This window comes from Maylandia zebra, linkage group LG12 (assembly GCF_041146795.1).
Source record: "Maylandia zebra isolate NMK-2024a linkage group LG12, Mzebra_GT3a, whole genome shotgun sequence".
Lineage (NCBI taxonomy): Eukaryota > Metazoa > Chordata > Actinopteri > Cichliformes > Cichlidae > Maylandia > Maylandia zebra.
This window is the reverse complement of record NC_135178.1, coordinates 19,034,402-19,054,952: the sequence shown is the minus strand read 5'-3', so window position 1 is coordinate 19,054,952 and position 20,551 is coordinate 19,034,402. Positions and strand designations below refer to the sequence as shown.

The window sequence follows — 20,551 nt, the reverse complement described above, 5'->3', positions numbered from 1 at the left end:
GTACCAAAATGCCCAAACATACAATTTAAAATCACTTCTTTCCTAACTTGCATATTATGTGTAGAGTTGGCATATAAAGACTGGACTGAAAATGAGTGAAAAAGCAGCCAATGTCAAACAAAAATAAAAAATAACTTTGAAAGATCTTCTGAAAGCCTGGAGAACTACTGCTCAAGATCACTTTGAAAATGTGAGTCTGGGTCCTTGGAAGCAAAATGTAAAAAAATGAGGGCTGGCTGGATGCATTTGCACGCTACTGTATAAATTTGATAATGTACTAATTGTATAAAACCAGTGAAACAACTGGTTTGTTTCAGTAATATTCCTCTATTTATCTTTAACAGCATGTAATTACTTTCCTGGTGGTTTCAAGGCAGACACAAAAACCTGCCAAAACATGTTAATCTCCGTGTGGTCCCACTGACTCAGAGAGACCCCCACTGAAGGCATACACAGGAACGTTTTTTTATTACCAAATCCAAGCAGTGAAACAATGAACCACATTGATGCAAAGGGAAGATTAACACAATCTTACACCACGAAAACAGATTGATTAGAGCACTGTCTTCGAAGGAGGTCTTAGGACTCAAAACTAACAAACCTACAAAATGTTATAAACACTCATAGGAATTGTTGCCGGAAAATTGCATTTTAATTTCTTCTTGTTTAGAGTGTCTGAATTTCTGTTTTTGGTGTTCTGCAGGTCTCGGATATGTGAGAAACATGAGCGGTACAGTTTGTCGAATTAGACTAAGTGATGATCCAGATACTCCGTACTTCCTGCGAGTGGACTGGGCCATAGACCTGGGTGCTGGTTTCACATTAGCTCTTACAAATGGCAGCTCAGCATGGATTGGAGAAGGTAAATATTTGAGATGTAAGAAGAATAGTTTAGAATAGATGAAAATTACCTTAAATTTAGGCTTAAGTGTAATAGAAAGACTTTCATTTTTTTCTAATTACCTAGTCTGAGTGGTTAGCAGGGCTGCTATTCACCAGGCAACCATTCATCCAAGCTGTCTAGGCACCTGGCCGACCCCCTTATCATATTATCATAGTGTTATAACTGTTGGTCTTTTAACAAGAGGGACAGACGTGACCTCGTTTCATCATCCTTCTTCACTCCTACGCTGCAGCTTACAGGTGTATAAAGCAGATTAAAATCTACAAGGCTTGTCTTTGTATATAGTAAGCCACTAGTGAGTGTCTGTGTGTGCCTGTGTGTGTCTGTACATGAATGCCCATACTCTGGAAGGACATCTGGAACATAACTGCTCTCTAGTTTTCCATTGCTGTCCATCTGGAGAGATGACAGGTGGAGATGAGTTTGTGACAGCTACGTGCAGGCTTGTAGCTCGTCAGTATTTCTCTGTTTCATGTGCTAATTGGGACTTTCAAGCCAACGTTAGCAGCTGTGCAGCAGCTGATGACAGTCCCCTTGGTTTCTCTGCATGCTTCCTTTCAAATCCGCTTTCACGTGCATTCATGGGTTACTACATAATAAATGTTTACACTTCTTGTTCTGTAATCTGCTCCTTCCCCTCTATCCAGTTTCTGTCAGGTGTACAGCTTTGAAAAAAATTTTTAAATATGAGAAAAATGCCTTTTAAAAGACAATAAGATGTTTGAGCAATGCTTTTTTTTTTTGTCAGTTTCAGAGGATGATATGACAAGGGAAGCCAATGACATAGGAGTCCCAAGAGAGAGATATGTTGAGGATCTTCTTCAAGCCCTAACAAAAAGTGGAGGAGGAAGAAGCGAAGACAAGGAGATGTATACCTTTGGCCTCTCTCCTGATCGCCGTTATCTCTTGTATGAGAAGACTTGTAATGATATTTCGGTAAGCAAAGGTTTTGTGTGGATTTGTACAGTGTTTGCTACAATAATCATTCATTATGTTTAGCATTTTATGGTGCAAAGTGCTAAGCATAGAAAATGAGTACGTAACCAGGTTAGAGATAAATCAGGATAAGGTTTTTGTAAAAAGTATGTATTAAAATGAATCTTGAGTCACCGATAAACTAATAAGAATTTAGTGGTCAAGGTTGCAGTGACCTTTACAAAACCTGTTTCTGGCAGTATTGAAGACAATAATGTAAACTGCAAGTTGACTAGTTTGCAGATGGTTACAGTAAACACTCAAGCAATGTCAAGCAATATGGACAATAGGTTTTTGAAAAGACAGCTGATGCTTTGGATGTTACATAAGAGAAGGTTCCTAGCCTGTCTTTACATTAGCCCTTGGGTCTTGCCTTACATAAATGATAGGTTTTAAAAGATGAATGCTAAAACTCACAGAAAGCTTTTTCAAGGTTGTGTCTCCACCTATTAAGAGACTAATGATGAAGCAGCCGGATTTTTGGCAAATAGAAAAGACAGACATGGGAGGAATGAACAGGATATTTGTTGGCTAAGAACCAAAGAGCATACCCTCATCCTTAAATATAAGCTTCTGTGGAATTGAAAAACTTTTTGCAACCACAGGAAACACCCCCTGGTGGCCGATCACATGCATGCTGGTTTGTTTAAGACCTTTCGATGTTGGCTTCACTTTTTAAAGACACAAAAGCTATATCCATCTTTTACATTGACTATGGTCTGGAAATCTTGGAATCAATATATCTTTCATAGTGAGGCAGGAACTAATTGCTTAACTTGAGCAAGTGCTGCACTAAACTACCCTTCGTTCTGTGAAAGCAAGTAAAAAGAGAGTTTGTTTTGAATGACGGTTGATGAGATGTCAGTCTTTTATGTAGTCCTCCTGACACGGGGATAAATATTTTAATGCAGGGTTGTTTTCAGCGTAAATGTCCTTAACAAATGAAGAGAAAATGCTGCTGTTTCATGCATTGAATGGATGTGGCACAAGTGTAAAAAGTGCAGCAGTTGTAATTTTCCTTGCCTGTAGCTTTGAAGCACAGGCCTCAGTGATGGGGCTCAACGATAGACCCCAATCTTATGGAGTAAAACACGATGTATTATCAGTACTCCATCTTCCACAGCACCATGGACTCCCCTCTTGTCACTGTTCCCTGAGGACATCTAACAACACACAACAAAATCGAAAGGAAGTTTTCTTGATTTTCCTTTTTTTCTTTCGTTTTGGTTTTTACGAGGGACCGTTGAAAAGATAAGGTTTATAGTTTCCCCACATTAAAGGAGAATCAGAAAGGCTTGGTGGCCTTCAGGCTACAGACAGGAAGTACTCAGTGCAGTTTGTTACCAGTCATCCAAAGGTAGTGTTATTAGTTAGTGGTGTAATGGCTGTAGCTGGAAAACGAGAAAAAGGCTTCTCACTAAAGGTTTGTTACAAGGAAAGATAATTATGGCTCACACTGTTGCAATGTTAAATTTATGCAACAGTCACTGACAAATACTGAAAAAGTTTAGAAACACATGTTGTATGCTTTGCTCAGGCAGGCAGGAATGACACGCTCGATGAAGCGCAGGCCATGGCGGTTGATTTTGATGTTATTTTTTTCAAACTGTGAGATTCTGCCTCTGAGGAGGTTACTTTGGGATCTTGTAATGCTGTGCTGGCAGATGAAGAACCCCAGGAGGTTAGGAACACTGTAGTAACCATAAAACCCAGATTTATGGAGAGGGCCATCCTCATCCAGCCATTTTAAAAGACAGTTGATTAGACCCCTTTTCTCTCTTCAGATCCTCTTGGCTTTCTTTATCTCTATTATTGTGGGCAACAGGGCCATTTGCATGCATGTGTCCATGTCCAAACATGTACAGACATACTGTTGGTTAAAAAAAAACGGCTCTGAGGCCATCAGCCTTTGCGTACCACACTTGACAAAGCTGTTGAGCAAGTGGTTGCTCATTCAGACACAGAAATACACATGTAGCTCAGTTTTAAAATCAAAAACCAAAACATAATTAACAATGTCTTGCTTATTATTATTGTGGATGTAGTAAGGATACTAGGTCCTACAATAACCTTTCACCTCTTCAAGAAACTTAAAGAAGTCAAGTCGCTTTTCTTTACCATGACCTGGATGACTGAGAACATCCTACAGTACATTACTGATGTTAACAGTAATTTACACATACTTTAAGATGCCTCGATTATTGTAACACCTTATGCTCTCCATTAAAAATGCCTCATTACACTTCATTAAGTCACCAGCTGTTTTCAAACGTGATCTTTTGGGTAAATCAGTTCGGGACGTTGTTTAGAGATGGAGGTGAGGGAGCTGCTGTGTATGATCTACATCAGACATTTGCGTTCCTACATGTACCTGCGTCTGTAGAGAAAAATTCAGTGCTGGATTCCAGGTGTGAAAATGGCTACTGGAATTAATTCATGCAGGATTCTTGCAGGACCACAGAAAATGATTGGCAGTTGCCTAAAATTGCGCAGTCCTCTGTATACTTAAAAAAAAATTATCAATTCTCCATGGTTGCAGTTATCTTCACGATGTGCAGAAGAAAACCCATCATGACCAAATTTTATATAACGTGCAAATTCACATTTTATTCTTACGCCTTCTATTCATAGTATTTTTTCCTAATCTGCCTTCGTACTGCCCCCATTATTTATATGTCAGAGGTTAAAAAGTTTAACATATTTCTCGCGGCTAATTTGAGGGTGCAAGTTTCCTTTAGAAAGAGAAGAAAAGAAGGTGGAGACTCAACAGGTGGTAGATTTGACATGACGTTAATATTTTATGATTATGACCTCAGACGATGTAATGATGAATACAGTCGGCTGTTTCATGTTAAACTACAGCTAAGCAGGTGTTTTACACACATAAATTAGACATAATCTCCTCCTTAATGTCTGTTTAAGTACACATCTGTCAAAAATCCAGCACTGAACTCTAACTTAAGTCTTCTGCAAATGTGTTAAATCCACAAACCTAAGATTTTGGATAGGTCACTTGTTAATTTACTGTCATCTAAGAGTGTGATTTTTGTTTTTACAATTTTAATGTATTTTATACCTGCCTGAGTCATCTGCATTTCTGTGCTACAGTAAGTTGTTTCCATTTTTATTAGATTGATCTCTTCATAGCCTCTATTTTATATCATAAGAAACTACCTTTTTTAACAACTTCATTTAAAAGTTCTCCACGCAAAGACATTTTCTCACGCTAAGCTTGTACATGCAGTGAACGTTTACAAATAGGAGTGTGTGTTACATGTACTAGTAGTAGTGGTAGTGTAGTAGTTTTTAATTCAATTCCATTTCAAGAGACAGGATAGAATATACACTGTGGAAGAGAGCCAGAGATTAATAATAACTAATGGTTAAATGCAAAATGGTGCATAAACACGTAGTGAACGAAAAGAGGTGTGTGAAGAAGAAGCGCTCAGTCTATCATGGGAAGTCCCCAGCAAGCTGCAACACGACTAAGGGAGAATTCAGGGTCACTTGATCCAGCCCTAACCACATGCTTTATCAAAAAGGAAAATTTGAAACCTAATCTTGAAGTAGAGAGGCTTCTTGAAGGAAATGCAAAGCTCTTCTTTGGATGTTGGCTGCCTTTTTCTCTGTTCTCTGCCGACATGATGTCACACTGATTCAATAATCTTGAGGTCCAGGCTCTGGGGAGGCCAATCAATTACTGATGGTCCTCCACTGTGGCAGTGTGTTTGGGATCATTCTCATGCTGGAAAAATGAAGCTGTTGCTAATCAGGTGGTTTACAAATGTTATTGCGCAGTGAATCAAAATCTCACAGTATTTTTCAGTGTTCCTCGACACCACTGCACTGGCTGAAATGTTGCCCCAAACCACGACAGAGCCTCCAACATGTTTTACAGATCGCTGTGGGCACTCACTGTTGTACCTCTCTCATGATCTCCTCTTTATATATTGGTGTTTTGGCAATTGGTAAATGCATCTTTCAGGCCCTGTGTCAGATCTCCACTGGATATTTTTTAAAATGATTCTTAAGGACATAAATTTCCAATACTTCTAATCTAGTCTAGATAGTTTTTTAGGCCTGCTGCTTCTTCTTCAGATATAGCTGTAAGCTTCTCAATGACAAAAGATACATAATAATAAAAAAAATGCTAAAAATCTTTGAACATAAAGCCAAGGACAACTTAAGTCAAGCACACAAACAGCTGTGTAAAAATTGCTAATGAATGGCTGATTAACTATGGAAGAATTACTATGGTTAACTTATCCGGTTGTTCAGTGATGACGCAACGAATCCTACTTCCGGGTCTAAAGTAGTCTGCGTTTAATATGGCTTTTGTGTTGTTAACATGTTTAATGTTATATATTTTCTTCTATTTGATCTCAAAAAGCTCCTAAAACAGTCAGTGATCACTGTTGACCTCCGTCGGCTTTTATTACCGCTAATCATTTATTTAAGCTCAGTTTTTAAAACCTTGGGATGTAACTACAGCCCAGCCCATGCAGCAGTATATGAATGACTAACCTCGTATTGTGGATGGATCAGTTGTTCTCCTGACTGAAGTTTGGTCCTTTTACAGCATCCTGCCATGCGATTACATTTGTTCCTGACCACCGAGAACACTCACGGTAACTTTTATCGAGTGGGAAAAAAGTTAGCTTGTTTATATTATGCTAACATAGCTGTGTCGCTAGCGGTCCCGTAGCACATCATTATATACCAGCTAGCCCAACTTCAGTAACCCTACAAACGTCACTGCTGTTTAGTTTTCTGTCTTCATTTATGCTGGAAGTGATAGCAGAGCTGTACGTTTTAATTTGTTTCCAAAACCCCGCAGTCAGGACATGCTATATTGTATTTAGATAGAAGCTAGCGAGCTAACTCCCTGCTAACTTCTAACTCCGTTAAATGTCATAAATTCCGTTTTCATGGATGCCTGGATGCTAAACTCAATTGTTACACCTGGTAGAGCAGAACGTTGATCATTTTATTAAAGATGAAAGACTTTAGACAGTTTTTCAACTCTCAGTAATGCCATAGTGATCGTTTGATATATGGACCTGCAGCGGAGTTTAGACCCAGACACGGCTAGTGACGTCAGACTGAACAACCGGATTGTTATCTTTTTTATCTATGAAGCTTTCACTTTTGGTCATTTACAGGCTCGTCTTTCTAATTTGGAATTCAGATTTTCATTCCAAGTACCCATCTCTTAAAAAATGATCATGTACATGATTTGCTGACAATTTTAATCTGTCATGTTCAAGTACATAATGGATAAATTTATACTAAAGAATAACAGAACTTAGGCTCCTCCAGTGAAATTTGTGGTTGGTGTCAAGCTGCACTGCTTGAGTCCCCAGTGAAATACTCGATAACTTTTATTTGACAAACAGAAAACATGGACACATCTGTGTCCCATTCGTTCACTTGTGGCTTCAATCATCTTCTGTCAGCTGTCAAAAATTACGGTCCAAATCCCGGTGCTTCGAGGCTGGCGCTGAAATACGACCTAAAGTGAAAGTGACAGGTTTTAGAAAATCACAGGAAGCCCCTGGATAACTGATAGTTTTTTGTATGTGTGTGTACATAATGGGTTTGTCATAGCGCTGCATTATTGTATACAACGTTAACAATAGAATTGTTTGGCTAGAGCAGAGAATTCCCTAAATTCATTTTTGTAATTGCAAATTTTTCATTGCCACGAAGTTGGCCAAATGCTTTTATTGTGGTTTGAGTTTAAAAACAAACACACAAAAAAACAAACAAAAAGTGCACTGACTCAAACACCAAATAGCAAAAATGAGGACAAATTGGTTGCATCTTTAGCTTTTGCAGTCCCATTGAAGTCTGGGAAATTGTGGCACAGCTGGAAGCCAGATTTGAACACCGACCACACAGAAGAGTCTGATCCACCAACACGTTTCTCCTGCCGGTGCCACCTGCAGCTTTCTGCAATCGTAGTCAGGTTTGTAGTTGTACCCTCTACAATTTGAATGACAATCAGTGCTTAGAACGACTGTTCCTGTTCTGCTGCAACCCAAAGTGACCATTAAGTATTTTCCTACGGTATCTGCACTCCAGTTAGTTCCGCGCCACATTGTCCTTGCCACGTATGTGAAAGTGTGTCTTATCGGGATGGACTCATTGCTTTCGCCCTCCACTTCCTGGACTCTATCTGGCCTTACGCCTCTGCAGAGCGGATAAGGGAACCGATGGGACAAACGGATCTCTGCTTCGATGCCCAGACGTCAGTGTCCGTGCCCACTCTTGTACACTGTCTCTTTGTATCGTGTGCTCAGTGATCACCCACTCACTTCCCTGGTCCCTAAGACACAATAGTTATTTCCAGATAAAGAATTAAAAAAAAAACTTTTATCAGGGACATGTTCACGGTGTTTTTATTAGGATTTAGATAAACATGAGCGCATTTGCCTTGCATTGCATTTCTTCGTATCATTGGTCACCAGTTGTTAAACCAAGGTATTTTTTTATCCTTAGGGCCATATTACCTTTTAGATCTCCAGCGGTGTGCCAGATGGAGTGACATGGAAAGCTTTCAGTCCTCTGTGGCCACAGTGTGTTATGGTATCATTTTCAGTGGGACTGTGTTCTTCTGGCTTTGTCCTCCACACCTATGTCAACATTTGACCTTATGGTCTGGTTTGCAAGCTGGAGACATACACACACTCACACAGACTAACATAAACAAACACCTAGACCACACACACTGGACCACATTGAAATGTTGGACAAATTTGCATACATAGAAGAAGATTGTACATCCACAGTATATAGATTATTCATCGCTTGCAATGTCAGAAAAAACTAGCTGTATGAAGCATCTCATTTAATTTGAGTGAATTTATCCGTGTCTCTCTGTCCAGAAAGTTAAGTGTTATAAGACATATATTGAATATTGTTAGAGGCTGAAACTACTGCTGTGAGCAGTTTGCTTATTTTAGTGTTGTTTCAGTTCGGCAACAAAAATGTGGTAGTGGGTTGTGCATCACAGACAAACAGTCTGACCTCCCACATCTTTGCAGTGGCTGGCAGCAGTGTGCAGACTGACCTTTAACTTTATCTCTGTTTCCCAGGAGAGGAGCCCAAGCTCAAGAAAATAAGAAAAAAAAGCACTTCTTGTCCATTGCTGTGTTTTAACGTTGATCACTTACAGAAATATTTCTTTCTGTCTGTCACTGATATGTAGATATTTGTATCTTGCTTCACTGCATTTTCATATTTATACCTCTGTTTAGTGTACAATACTTCTTATGACTTCCATAGAGTAATGTTAAATATTTGGTGATGTGTTTACTGCAGTGGGTCTTCTCAGATAACCTTTGACTAAAGACAGTGAAAAAACACTACCTTTGGTATTTAAAAAAAGGAGGAGAATAAATAAACAGCAGCTGAGTTCCATTTCTAAAGTTAATCCTGTAAATAAAGGTTGTTCTTCCAGCACTTTAGATGTCTCTGTCTAGTGTCTTATTAGGGTAATACAATGTTGACATGTTGGTTAGGAAGATTTGTGAGTCCGTGTCTAAAACATCGAAGATAAAGTTCAGCATTATTATAGATTGAGAGAAAATCTAGGGGACAACATTCTTCAGCATAACATAACACAACATAAAAATATTAGATTACTCAACAGAGCCTTTATATTATCTGTTATCATGGAGCTGATGTATTGCGGGAGCCTTTCCTCTAGAGTGTAAGTCAAGGAGGAGTTTGATCTTTTCTCAAACTTCCCTTCTGTCTTTACTTGCTGTCAGTTATCTGGGCTTTGAATGATGTTTTCAAACTCTTCTTTTTCCACATCACAATCAATAATATGCACGTACAATTGTTTGAACTGATGATCTTGGAATCTGCAGTTGTTAAAGATCAACTCTTGTAAGCTTCTGGAATCGCCTACCAAAGCCCCGACTGTATGTTTATTGAAAATGTGTGTACTAGGCTTAAAGACTGGGCCAATGCCAGGAAACAAACCCATTTAACTGAAGTTTACTAATTCTGCCAAGAATAGTGATCAAACATCCAGCCAGAATTATGCCAGAAACTTGTTGATGGCTACCAAAAGCATTGAAAATGTATCCTGTACATTCATTCTACCCTGAAAAAGGAACCAATAAATCATGAAAAGCCCCAAATTACCATGACATTTATTCCCATGATGCCCATTAGTGTAAAATTTTGACCACGTCTGCATGTACCTTGTCATACTATACAAGTTGGTACATCGTCACAGTGGCTCTTTATCACTTCCCTCTGTTAACATTCACATTTTGCAGAAAAATTCCCATTCTTACTCTATCTACACACATCTCACTGTTTGATCTTAACAGTGGACTTTAACTTGCACAATAACTGAATCACAGCTATGTCAACTTGTTGATAAATTCTAATGCTCACACAAGTTCCCCCTGCTAGAAGAGGCTGCACTGGATCACCGGTGTTGCTCCACTTTTTTATGAGTTCTTGGGAATAGTATCCGGGTGGTCTTCTCTGAGTCCTGATTCCATTTGTTGTGATCAGCCTGAGCACTGTCGACATGGACGCTGACGAAGCTGAACTTAAGCATTACAGTTTCACTCCCAAAACTTGTGCAAGTTAAATAATTATCACTGTATAATAAATGTATTGCCAAATGATATTAAAAGAGCTCCTTGTGTGTGACAGTCACCAGTAATACAGAATACAAGTGTAAAGTTGAACAAGATTTTGAAATCTAATCATTTAATAATGCTTTAATTTAATAGTGCAGTCACAGAACCAGATGGTTTGACAGTGCTTGAGTTTATGCCAGCCATCGCAGCACAAGAGGGAGGGTCCACCCTGGAGAACTGTCGTCAGGCCATCGCAGGCAGAAAACAGCTGTGCGTTAACATGGTCTGGAAATCAGCATCTACCAGACCATGCAGACACCAGAGGAGAGCAGTGTGCCAAGTGTAAACTGGCAAAGCTTATAACAATCCAAACAAATTACCAAATAAGACGCAGGCGGGGTAAATGGAACTCCATGCCTACACTCAGCTGGCTTACATGGCTTGATTACTGCTGCCACGGATTTTTTGGTAGTCATCAATCTCCCTGTAGTCTTTTCCATATTTGTGAAGTTTTGCACACTGATGGAGCCTTGATATGGATGTACAGAGACAAACACCCTTCCAAGTCCAAGGCCCAAAACTGAGAAAAATGTAGTGTTTTGGGGCCATTTTATGTCAGTGTTATGTTAGACTATATGAAGCATAATTTTGCATAACATTAAATGATGTTCTGTTTGTCTTTGAATAAGGAAATATTCTACTGTTGTTATTGATAGGCGATACACGCTGGAGCCGATTTATATTTAAGTGATATTTCACTGGGGTGTACTCACTGATGTTCCTGTCATGTTTAATGTATAACGTCTGTGTTTTGGTCATTTTATGAAAGGGCCTCTGCTTTGATGTTGTACTTCCTGCTTTAAAAAGTAGTCCAGAGGGTTTGACTACAAAGTGAGATGGGTCAGCGAGGAAAGTTGAGTACACTCTTGTTTGCATGCATTCATGTTCAGATGGTCAAGCAGAAAATGTAAGAGTTTTAGTGTTTAGTCATAAACAGCTGCAGTTTTTTTTTTTACACTGCTGGAATTACAGCTACTAGGTCACGGATCGGAAAACTGATCAGTTTCATTTGTAAGCAATTTACCACCCAGAATTAAATCAAGCAACAGAATTCATTTCACTTTGGTTTGGCAACAAACTAAAGCAATTCCTACGTGTTCTTGGAACATGTAACAATGGGACAGAGTCAAAGCTCATCACACTGCGTGCTATTAAGCGTTTATTATTATTATTATTATAAATCAATGTTTTTCTGCCGCATTAGGCCTGGTTGCTCGCCTTATTTGCAGCACCAGTCAAACAATGCGTTATAATTAATGTGAGTGCACATGGAGCCTAACAAAGAAACTCCAGGTTAGCAAAGAAAGCTGATAACTACCATCTTGATGGCACTTTCTTCTGACTGGGATCTTAGGTTTTCTCAAGCTAGCCGAACATGCTTTGTAGAACACGCCTAGTTTGCCCTGTTCCTATAAAATGTCTTTGTTATTGTCAGAGTTTTGTAACAGCCATTAACAGTTAGTGTTCAAGGCCCTAAGAGACCACATTCAACCACTACTGAACACAGAGTACAGCTGGTGCTGATGGGAGTGTGAAATACTTCCATGGAAGAAGAGAAAAGAGAAGACGGAAAGTTTTGAAACTGAACGAAAGGCACCAGGGCACAGTAGTGCTTAGGATATAAAACTGGGGGCAATATGAAGCCACTGTCTGCTCAGTAACACATGTTCAGGTTCAACAGAAAAGGAGAAAACAGGTGTGTAGCCTGCCAGGACAGAATCAGCCCAGGACAAAAATGACAAGTATTTTATGAGAGCTTTTGAAGATGGTGGCTTTATTGCAGTGGGTCTGCGACCTCACGCAGCTAAGTGAAGATTTAACACCTCATTACCTTCTGGTTTTTCAGTTCTTTATGAGGAGTACTTATGTGTTGGTGTGTAAATGGAAACATCTCCAAGGTAACAAGCAAAGATAATACAGCTATATGATATGAACCGTATTAAACATGATTTCTATTGTTAATTAGGATAACATTTTCCTCTTTAAAAAAACGACACATCACCTAAAAGTTAGAATTTCTCGATTTCTTTGCTCACTGCTTTTTGCCTCAGCCCTGGCCTGTGACTAAGAGCCAAGATGCAATCCAAATGAGGAATGTTTTATTACATATGAAGCCTGCCTGCGATTCCAAAGACTCACCGACAAAAACCAACAGAGAGGAAACTTTGCTCTCCCCTCGCATACTTTGCAGGTGACCAGTGAATTCATCTTCTGTTTCTCCCAGACAGAAGGACACTCCTCATCACCTGAAAAAAACTCTCCTGCTTCAGAGAAAATCTTATGTAATATTTGTGGTACGTTGTACTGTAGACTCATTGTAATGATAGAAGTGTGAAGCTTACTCATTTTTCACAGTGAACTGATTCTGGAAGCTAGTGATGGATCATTTTCGTAGTCATGATTTTGATGCCAGATGCGACTTTCTCAGGTCACTCCTAACTTCTAGCAGAGGATCCCCAGGTACTTCAGAGGTAGTTGTAAACCTGTCCTGTTTGTTGGTTGCCCTCAAAGGGAGGCAAGTGGAAGTTACTTCTCAGTGCAGAGGAAGAAAGACTGAGTCTATCTTCTCCAATGCCTTGCAAACCAAACTTTGTCTTGCTGTCTCATTTCACTTTCTGTCGCTGAGCTTCTTTTCCTCCTTGTTTCAGGTGTACTTGGGCTCTGTGGAGCTCCAGCCATCTCCAGACCCTCTGGAGCTGACCTGTGAGATGATTGGACAGTCCCTAAAGCGCAGCACAGATCTGGAGACAGAAAACTCGCGATTGTTGGAGCAAAACTGTAAATTGAAGCAGGATCACCAGCGAATACTCGGACAGTAAGGATAATGAGAGAAATAATTCAACAGAATCTCATAATTTTCTTAAGATGTTCTGGGCTGGTATTTATTGTTGATTGCTTCGTCTGCATGCACACTCCTTTTTCTCTTTAAGTTGCCAGCTTGTTTATATCCACAAAAATCACCCAGTATGACATCATCACTGGTCGCCCATCTGAGAATATTGTGGGATCCACCCATTATTGCGAGCTGGGTTTGTAATTTCTCGGAAATTACTTCAAGTGATTCACATGTCTTCAATTTTATTAATGCCTGGCATGTAAAATTAAAATAAAATGTGCTGTTGTTTATTCGCTTGTTGATTTCTCTCCAGAGTACAGCATGAGGTTCACACAGGACTTTTGGGATTAGCGTCATTCACCTTTGCAAATTACTATCAGATAGCCGACAAGAGCATGAAACCTCCACGCAGAATATTGTTGTCATATGAATGTGTTTTTCTCACCAGGCTCAAGCATCAGGTTCAGAAAAAGGAAGCGTTAGAGAGGGAAATGTACTCACGTTTTGTCATGGTGCTGAACGAGAAGAAGGCCAAGATCAGAGGTCTGCAGGAGGCTGTCAAAAGGCTTCGAAACTCGGACGACCATCCGAGCGACGAGGAGGGTGTACAAAGGTCTGCTTCGAGTGCTGTTATAGTGTTATCTGCCTTAAAAGTCCAATTTAAGGACAGAAACAACTGAATGTTGTATGTTATGTCCATAGAAGGGTTTTACCTGTGTATCAACTAATGTCCTAAAATGCACATTTGAATAGAGGCAACTAAAAAGCTATTCGTAGAATTTTGACGATTGGTTTTGAATAAGCCACAGTTCATTTAACTTTTAATCTAAGATGGACAAAAACAGACATCCTTTTTTAAATTTCAGAAACCAGTATCATCAGGTGATTGTTTAAAATAATAATCATTCATTCTAAAACAAAATGTTAATTTTCTATTGATTGACAGGTTTTTGTACATTCAGTCAATTTCTGTAGTTACACGTTAACCAGTAACAAGTAGGTCCTAGTCTGGTAATGTCCAGTAAAGTTTTCAGTCAGTTTAAAATGATTTCACCCTTTGATTTTCAGTGGAGCAGCCTTCACCTGAAAGGGGTACTCTCCCTGTGCGCTGTGTTGTAAATACGTGGAATTATGTATTTAGATTTTGGCCAAACATAGAATCAATCAAAACGTTCCTGTCTTTTGTTTTACATCCACATTGCAAGTTTTGTTTTCTAAGAAACTCAACAAAATGCTGTCAGAGCCACATGTGTGCTTGCCACACCTCTGGCTTTGGCTGACTTGTTTTTAGTCAGGCTTGTTAAATAGCTTTCATCATTACAGGCCACTACAGGGTGCAGAGCATGGAAGATTTTACTCATAGTTTCTGCTCACACTGTCCTTTGTGGTCAGTAATATTTAACAGTGAAAGACGAGTACTCAAAAGCAGAGTAAAATGAGATACTCTGCTGTAGTTTCTAAAGCATATCCACTTGTCTGACTCAGGATTCAGTTTGTGGGCGTTACAGGAAACACTTCGTCTTCTGTAATTTCTTTCAGTGACAATCTCACAACTCAAGGTGAAGGCAGTCCGGACAGAGGAGAGGAGACCAGTCAGAGCATCCAACCCTCTCTGGAGCCAACTATCCTCATTACAGGTGTGTGTGTCTGTGTTTATGGGTGTGTTTGCTTGTGTCAGAGGGAACAACAGTCCCAATCAAAAGTGGTTTCCCCGAGGATGAGACTGCTGTACGCTCAACCTCTGAGTGACCAGTTATTCGCCACAACTACTGACACAGAATGCATAAAAATGTAATACAGTCACCAGACAACCACCAACCTTTCCTACTCACAGGGAGGTTAATGGGGTATGTAACAACATGGGGGAATGATCCATAGCCCAAATCCATCTTGCCCAATGCAATGGTTTTTCAGTATTCCAACAAGTATAAACAAGCTGTTTCAGCTTTTCTCAAAACAACCTTGTGTTCCAGTAGCTGCTCAAAAACACATGCAGCATGTCTTGGAGCAGGTTGTGCAAGTATTGAACATGGCAAATTTACACCCTTTCCCAGTATTCTGACGTAATAGGTCACGCTCTTATTTTCTAATGATGCGGACCAAAGTGAAGCCCTTGAGTTTTCGCTTTCCTCTCGCCGATTTTACTGTCCAATAAAGTTGACAGTTGAATGTAAGTGAGTACGTAAGCAAGGGGGTGAGGGGTTGAACATAAACTTAAAAGCACACATAAGCAGAGCGCATACCCTCTGGTCGAAGGGTTCTGGGAAACACTTGAGTCATAAACCCACACAAGTCTGTTGAGATTGCTTCAGCACTGCTGGCCATTAGGTGGTCTTCACCTTCCTGCGTCTCGCAGTGCTGGAGTAACGTCACATCTGAGTCATACCCCCCTGTACTGTAGTGCTGCAATCTACTGAGAAAACCTAGATCACTGTATCAATGGTTTTGTTTGTGGTTGCAGCCAAACTCAAACCACCCTGAGAGAATACAGTTGAAAAACACATTGATGTCGTTCAGCAGATTGTGTTGCTTGGCTCTTATTTTCTGTGCTCTCAATCGCAAACACATGCACATGCACCCTCTGCTCTGTGCTCTGTGTCCCGTCTTGGCTTCAGTGAAGATGGATGGAGGAGGTAGATTAGCCCGTGTGGGGCTTGGCTCACACAGTCGGTTGTTTGCGGCCCAAAAGAGTCTTATAATCCTTTCTTGTATTTTCAGCTTGTCAGTGACATCTCCAGGCTTTTACCTACATATGAATCTGTCTCTATTCTCAGCATTTTAACATTATGGGTGTGTTTCCAAAGTCTTTGGGCGTTTTTTTTCTTGGCCGAAAGCACAGTGGTGGAAAAAAGCCGTATGCTCGTGTCACTCTCTGCTAGCATTAGATTCGTAACCACAACAACCGATTAATTCATAGACACCTTTACGCCGATCCATGAACATGAAACATACACATAATGAAACACCTCACTGATATTACTCCAGGTGAGTCCACACACACGTGGCATCAGATCAAACATTTCCCCTGTTGACCTCTGTGCCTCAGGCTGTGTTTCCATGTTGAGCAGAGCTGGAGGCTCTCTTTGACCTCGAGTTTTAGCATCTGACACCATAGGAAGAATCGCTCACAATGAGATAACTTGAAGATAAGAGCGATAGAGACAGTGGGAGAATAAAGGGACGTTAAAGAAAAGCATGTCACCTGAGGGGCACACATGTGACTCCTGTGAGGGAAAGGAATAATGGGTCTCTAATACCAGCCTCCACACCTCCTTCATTAAGGTAACTGTAAATACTGAATCTGCAGTAACATTACCATTACACTACTGAGTTTTAGCTCTTAATCAGTTCAGCCCAAGTATGTCTTTGTTCTTACGTGGTGCCTCAATCTGTCGATCTTTGCGTTTGAATGGGCTAGCAGCAGTGTTGAAGGGCAAACAGGTGTGTTTTTCCTTCTGTATATAAACTATTGTAGCGTGACCAAGATTGTTAGGAATGCCAGATCTTAATTACCGATAAAGATCACACCTCTGAAGGTGTGGAGTCCTCTGGGGTTAACAGTGGTAATCTGGGGTAATTTGCCCTGGAACTGCCAAAAATGCACCAAAAGTGACACTGACAGAGTATGAGTGTAAGTCATAAAGCTGAAGAATTTAGGCTTTTGCAATGTAGCCACCCATGTAATTCTAAAAAGAAATGAAATTAGACTCTAATAGCCTGTATGTTTCTCTGTACGTGAAGTATCAACAGTTTGTGCTCTTTGCAGGACGTAATCTGGTCTGGGAAGGGATCCCCGTTGACCGGACTTTTTCTGATGATGATGAAGATGAGCAACCAAAATGGAAGCGTAGGTTGCTTCACACCTCGAGCCCACGATCTTCTGAACAACTTTAAATTGTAGGTTTGTCAGAGAAATAATGCAGTTAATGGAGCAGCATATTTTATACCATAGTTGCTTAAAGTTAATTTTGTGTGGAACCGCTCTTTACATATAGTTGTAGTAAAAGGGAAAAAAAAGTGTAATTGTAAGAATTTGGATCTTAAATTTTAAGAAAATGTGCAGTTATATGTTGCAGATTTTCAAGTAGTACCATGTAAAGATGGTGCCAACATGACACACAATGTCTCCGGTCCTGTGTCGGTTAATAAATAAGTTGTTCCATGTGACCCCAAATCAAAGTTTAACATAGATGCATGGAAATCATTTCAGGATTAAAGTTTTATTGCACTTTGAAACCTCTTAGCCTCAAGTTTTATTCAGCAGTTTTTTCCCCCCATTTGTAGGTTCTGTAAAACCACTACAGTGACAGATGTGGGTCGATCTACTGATTTTTTTTTATTCCCCGTTATTTCCATTTCACCCAATTAAGGAGGATTAAATCATCGTCTTGTCGTCATCATCTGTTTAAAAAAAAAAAAAACACTTATGTGTAATTCCCAGCATCTAACTGTCTGTCTACTGAGGCCTGAACATTTTTTAGATGAAATATGTATTCTTATATTGCTGGTTATATTAATCCACAGAGGTATAAAGGAGTCCAGCCACTGACAGCAGCGGTCTTAGAAGTGGCCCTGGGCCACACATGCTATAGAGTAGCTGCTGTCTCCACCTAATAAATAGGATTAATTAAGAGGCATCATTTTATTTGCACTCATCAGTTGTGGAAAATGATTTTTAATGGTTTTTAACATTGTCTCTAAACATTTGAAAAAGTGAAATCTAGCATATCTTTTGTGGTTTCTCTGGCTGATGTGCTGCAGTAGAAAGAGCTGAGGTTGTTGGACTGCTGCCTATAAAGAGGCTCAGATTTATATTACATCCTGTATGCTACTAATGTAAAACAGCAGTGAGAAAAGCAACCTTCTCCAGACTTTGTCCACAGTGAGAAGAGGTGCAGATAAGTGAAATAAAATGTCACCTGATTACTGTTGGTGTTTTGGATTGCGTTGTCATAATAACATCAACTTCTCTGTGTTTTTATAAATCATAAAATATAGTTAATTTAATATATGATGCCTCTGTGGTAGCAGCACTTCTTTAACTCTACAAACATTAATAGTATCTGACAACTGCTTATATTTGTGTGTTGGCTAGCATTTGAGCTTCATGCTTCACTCCTCCTCCTCTCACTTGTTGGGTTGAATATAAAGTTAATGTATTTCATTCTGCGTCATCACACTATATCGAACTGTATTTCTCTAGTACAGCTAAATATTACACGGAAAGCTATAAAATATAAATGTGATGCATGTTTTACTGGTTCAAACAATATTTGCTTCTTTTTCTCCATCTCTTGTTCTCAGCCTCCTTTTCAAGAAATAGATGGCGCCCGGGACTATTCACGAACATTTTAATGAGCAGGTTTTCTCTGCTTGCTATCTTGCTATGTGGCAGGCTAGTTCCAGCCACACACGACCAAAACAGCGACAGCCGGGCAGCAGTGTCCTGGAAGTGTCTCCAGATTATGATGCAAGGGTCTCTCCTAGATTGTGAAAGTGAATTCAGAAAGCCAGAGCACATCACAGCATCTGGATTGCTTTAACTGTGACAATTACCTACCACATCTCCTAAGAGACTAGTTGCTTTACAGTAAAGGGGTGAAAAGCAGTTACTGATACAATCATTTCCCAAATTCTCTCCATTCTGTGTTGCTGTAAAGATTTTTCCCAGATGTGTCAGTGGCCATGCGATAACAGCCACTTAACACTGTCTGGGACTATGTCAGGAACTAAAAGTGTTTCTGCTAATAAGCTGAAGAACTCGGTAGAGAATCTGGAGCACGACTACGGAAGCAATTTACGAAGAGTCTCACTTTTCCCTTAGCTTGAATTTGACTCCAGCTGTAGTCAGATCTCAGCTCAGTGTGAGAGTGAAGAAAAAGGGGGTCAACATGCTACACTCAGAAAAAAAGGGTGTCACAACCAGGGAACTATAACTGCTTTCTTAATGCTTAATGTCCTGCTGATGTTTTCCTCCCTCTTTCTATTATGAAAACAAACTCGAAACCGTCTCTTTCATTTTAACTTTCAAAACTAGCATTTTGCAAAAGATAATTTGGCCCTTAATCTTTTTTTCCCTCTTTTTCACGCAGCCTTTTATTGTGTAGATCAGGGGTGTCAAACTCAAATACACAGTGGGCCAAAATTCAAAACTGGAACAAGGTCGCGGGCTAACATTAATATTTATTGAAAAAAAATCTTCCTCCAGATTTAAGAATGAATCTCTTCTTATGGACTCAAACAAGTTTTGCTGAAAAACTGAATATGGAACGAGCAAAGCTTAATACTAAACAATATATATATTAGCTGTATAATACCAGTAGGCCAGCTCTAATAATAATTTGGTATGGCTTCGCGGGCCAAATGTAATTAGGCTGCGGGCCAAATTTGGCCCGCGGGCCAGAGTTTGACACCTATGGTGTAGATATTATGTGGCCCAAACTACCTGAGGGTTGATTTTCAGGTTAATGAGGTTATGTTGTCTTTAAGCTTCTTCACTTGCCCGCATTGTCCTTAACATCTGCTATCAGCTTTAGGTTCTTAGTTCATCGCCGTGTGTTTTCAATGAGACAGTAATGAAGCTTTGGATTATTTGACCCTTTACATCTGAATCCTGGACCTTCTTGCTGCTGCTTTTGATGATACCTTTATGTCTGTTGAAAACCACAGGTGGCCACCGGGATTATCCCGCTATATGTTCTTGGTGGTTTTAGTAATCCCCACTGGAATGTCACACTGTCTGTTTACATCTCATCAATAAAGTATTCTGAAAGCAAAACAAAGAAGAGTATCAAAGGTTAATTTACAGATGAATGCATGACAACGTGCGATGGACAATGAGCTTACGCTGAAAAGGAGACAGTGCTGAATATTTAAGGGATTTCCTTTATTACAATGCGTACCGGTAGTTGTTTGATTCAAAATGCTCCAAAGCAAGATCTCGTTCTGTTTTTGGAATAAAAGCTGATAATTCGTTTTTAATTTGGTAAAACCTGCTGTAAATGTGCACATTTAATGTCTAAATATGTGTTTTTTTTATTTGATTTTAAATATTTACTGTAATTTAAACACATAAAGGAGATTTATTTTTCAAATGTTAAAAATGTATGTAAAATACCTCTGAAGAAAATGTATGTTAACATCATTATTAAAAATTTTGCATTTCAA

General features: G+C 39.6%; 1 protein-coding gene across 1 annotated transcript in view; it reads left to right on the top strand.

The window, feature by feature from the left end:
- LOC101475616 (DNA repair protein XRCC4) overlaps positions 1-20,551 on the top strand; it is a 25,396-nt gene extending 4,845 nt beyond the window's left edge. Inside the window, exons 2-8 of the mRNA XM_004544432.4 lie at positions 704-862; positions 1,653-1,840; positions 13,197-13,363; positions 13,833-13,997; positions 14,924-15,021; positions 17,151-17,281; positions 18,689-20,551. Of these exons, the coding sequence (XP_004544489.4) occupies positions 724-862; positions 1,653-1,840; positions 13,197-13,363; positions 13,833-13,997; positions 14,924-15,021; positions 17,151-17,278 (885 nt within the window). The 5' untranslated portion in view covers positions 704-723 and the 3' untranslated portion in view covers positions 17,279-17,281; positions 18,689-20,551. The remainder of the gene's footprint in view (positions 1-703; positions 863-1,652; positions 1,841-13,196; positions 13,364-13,832; positions 13,998-14,923; positions 15,022-17,150; positions 17,282-18,688) is intronic.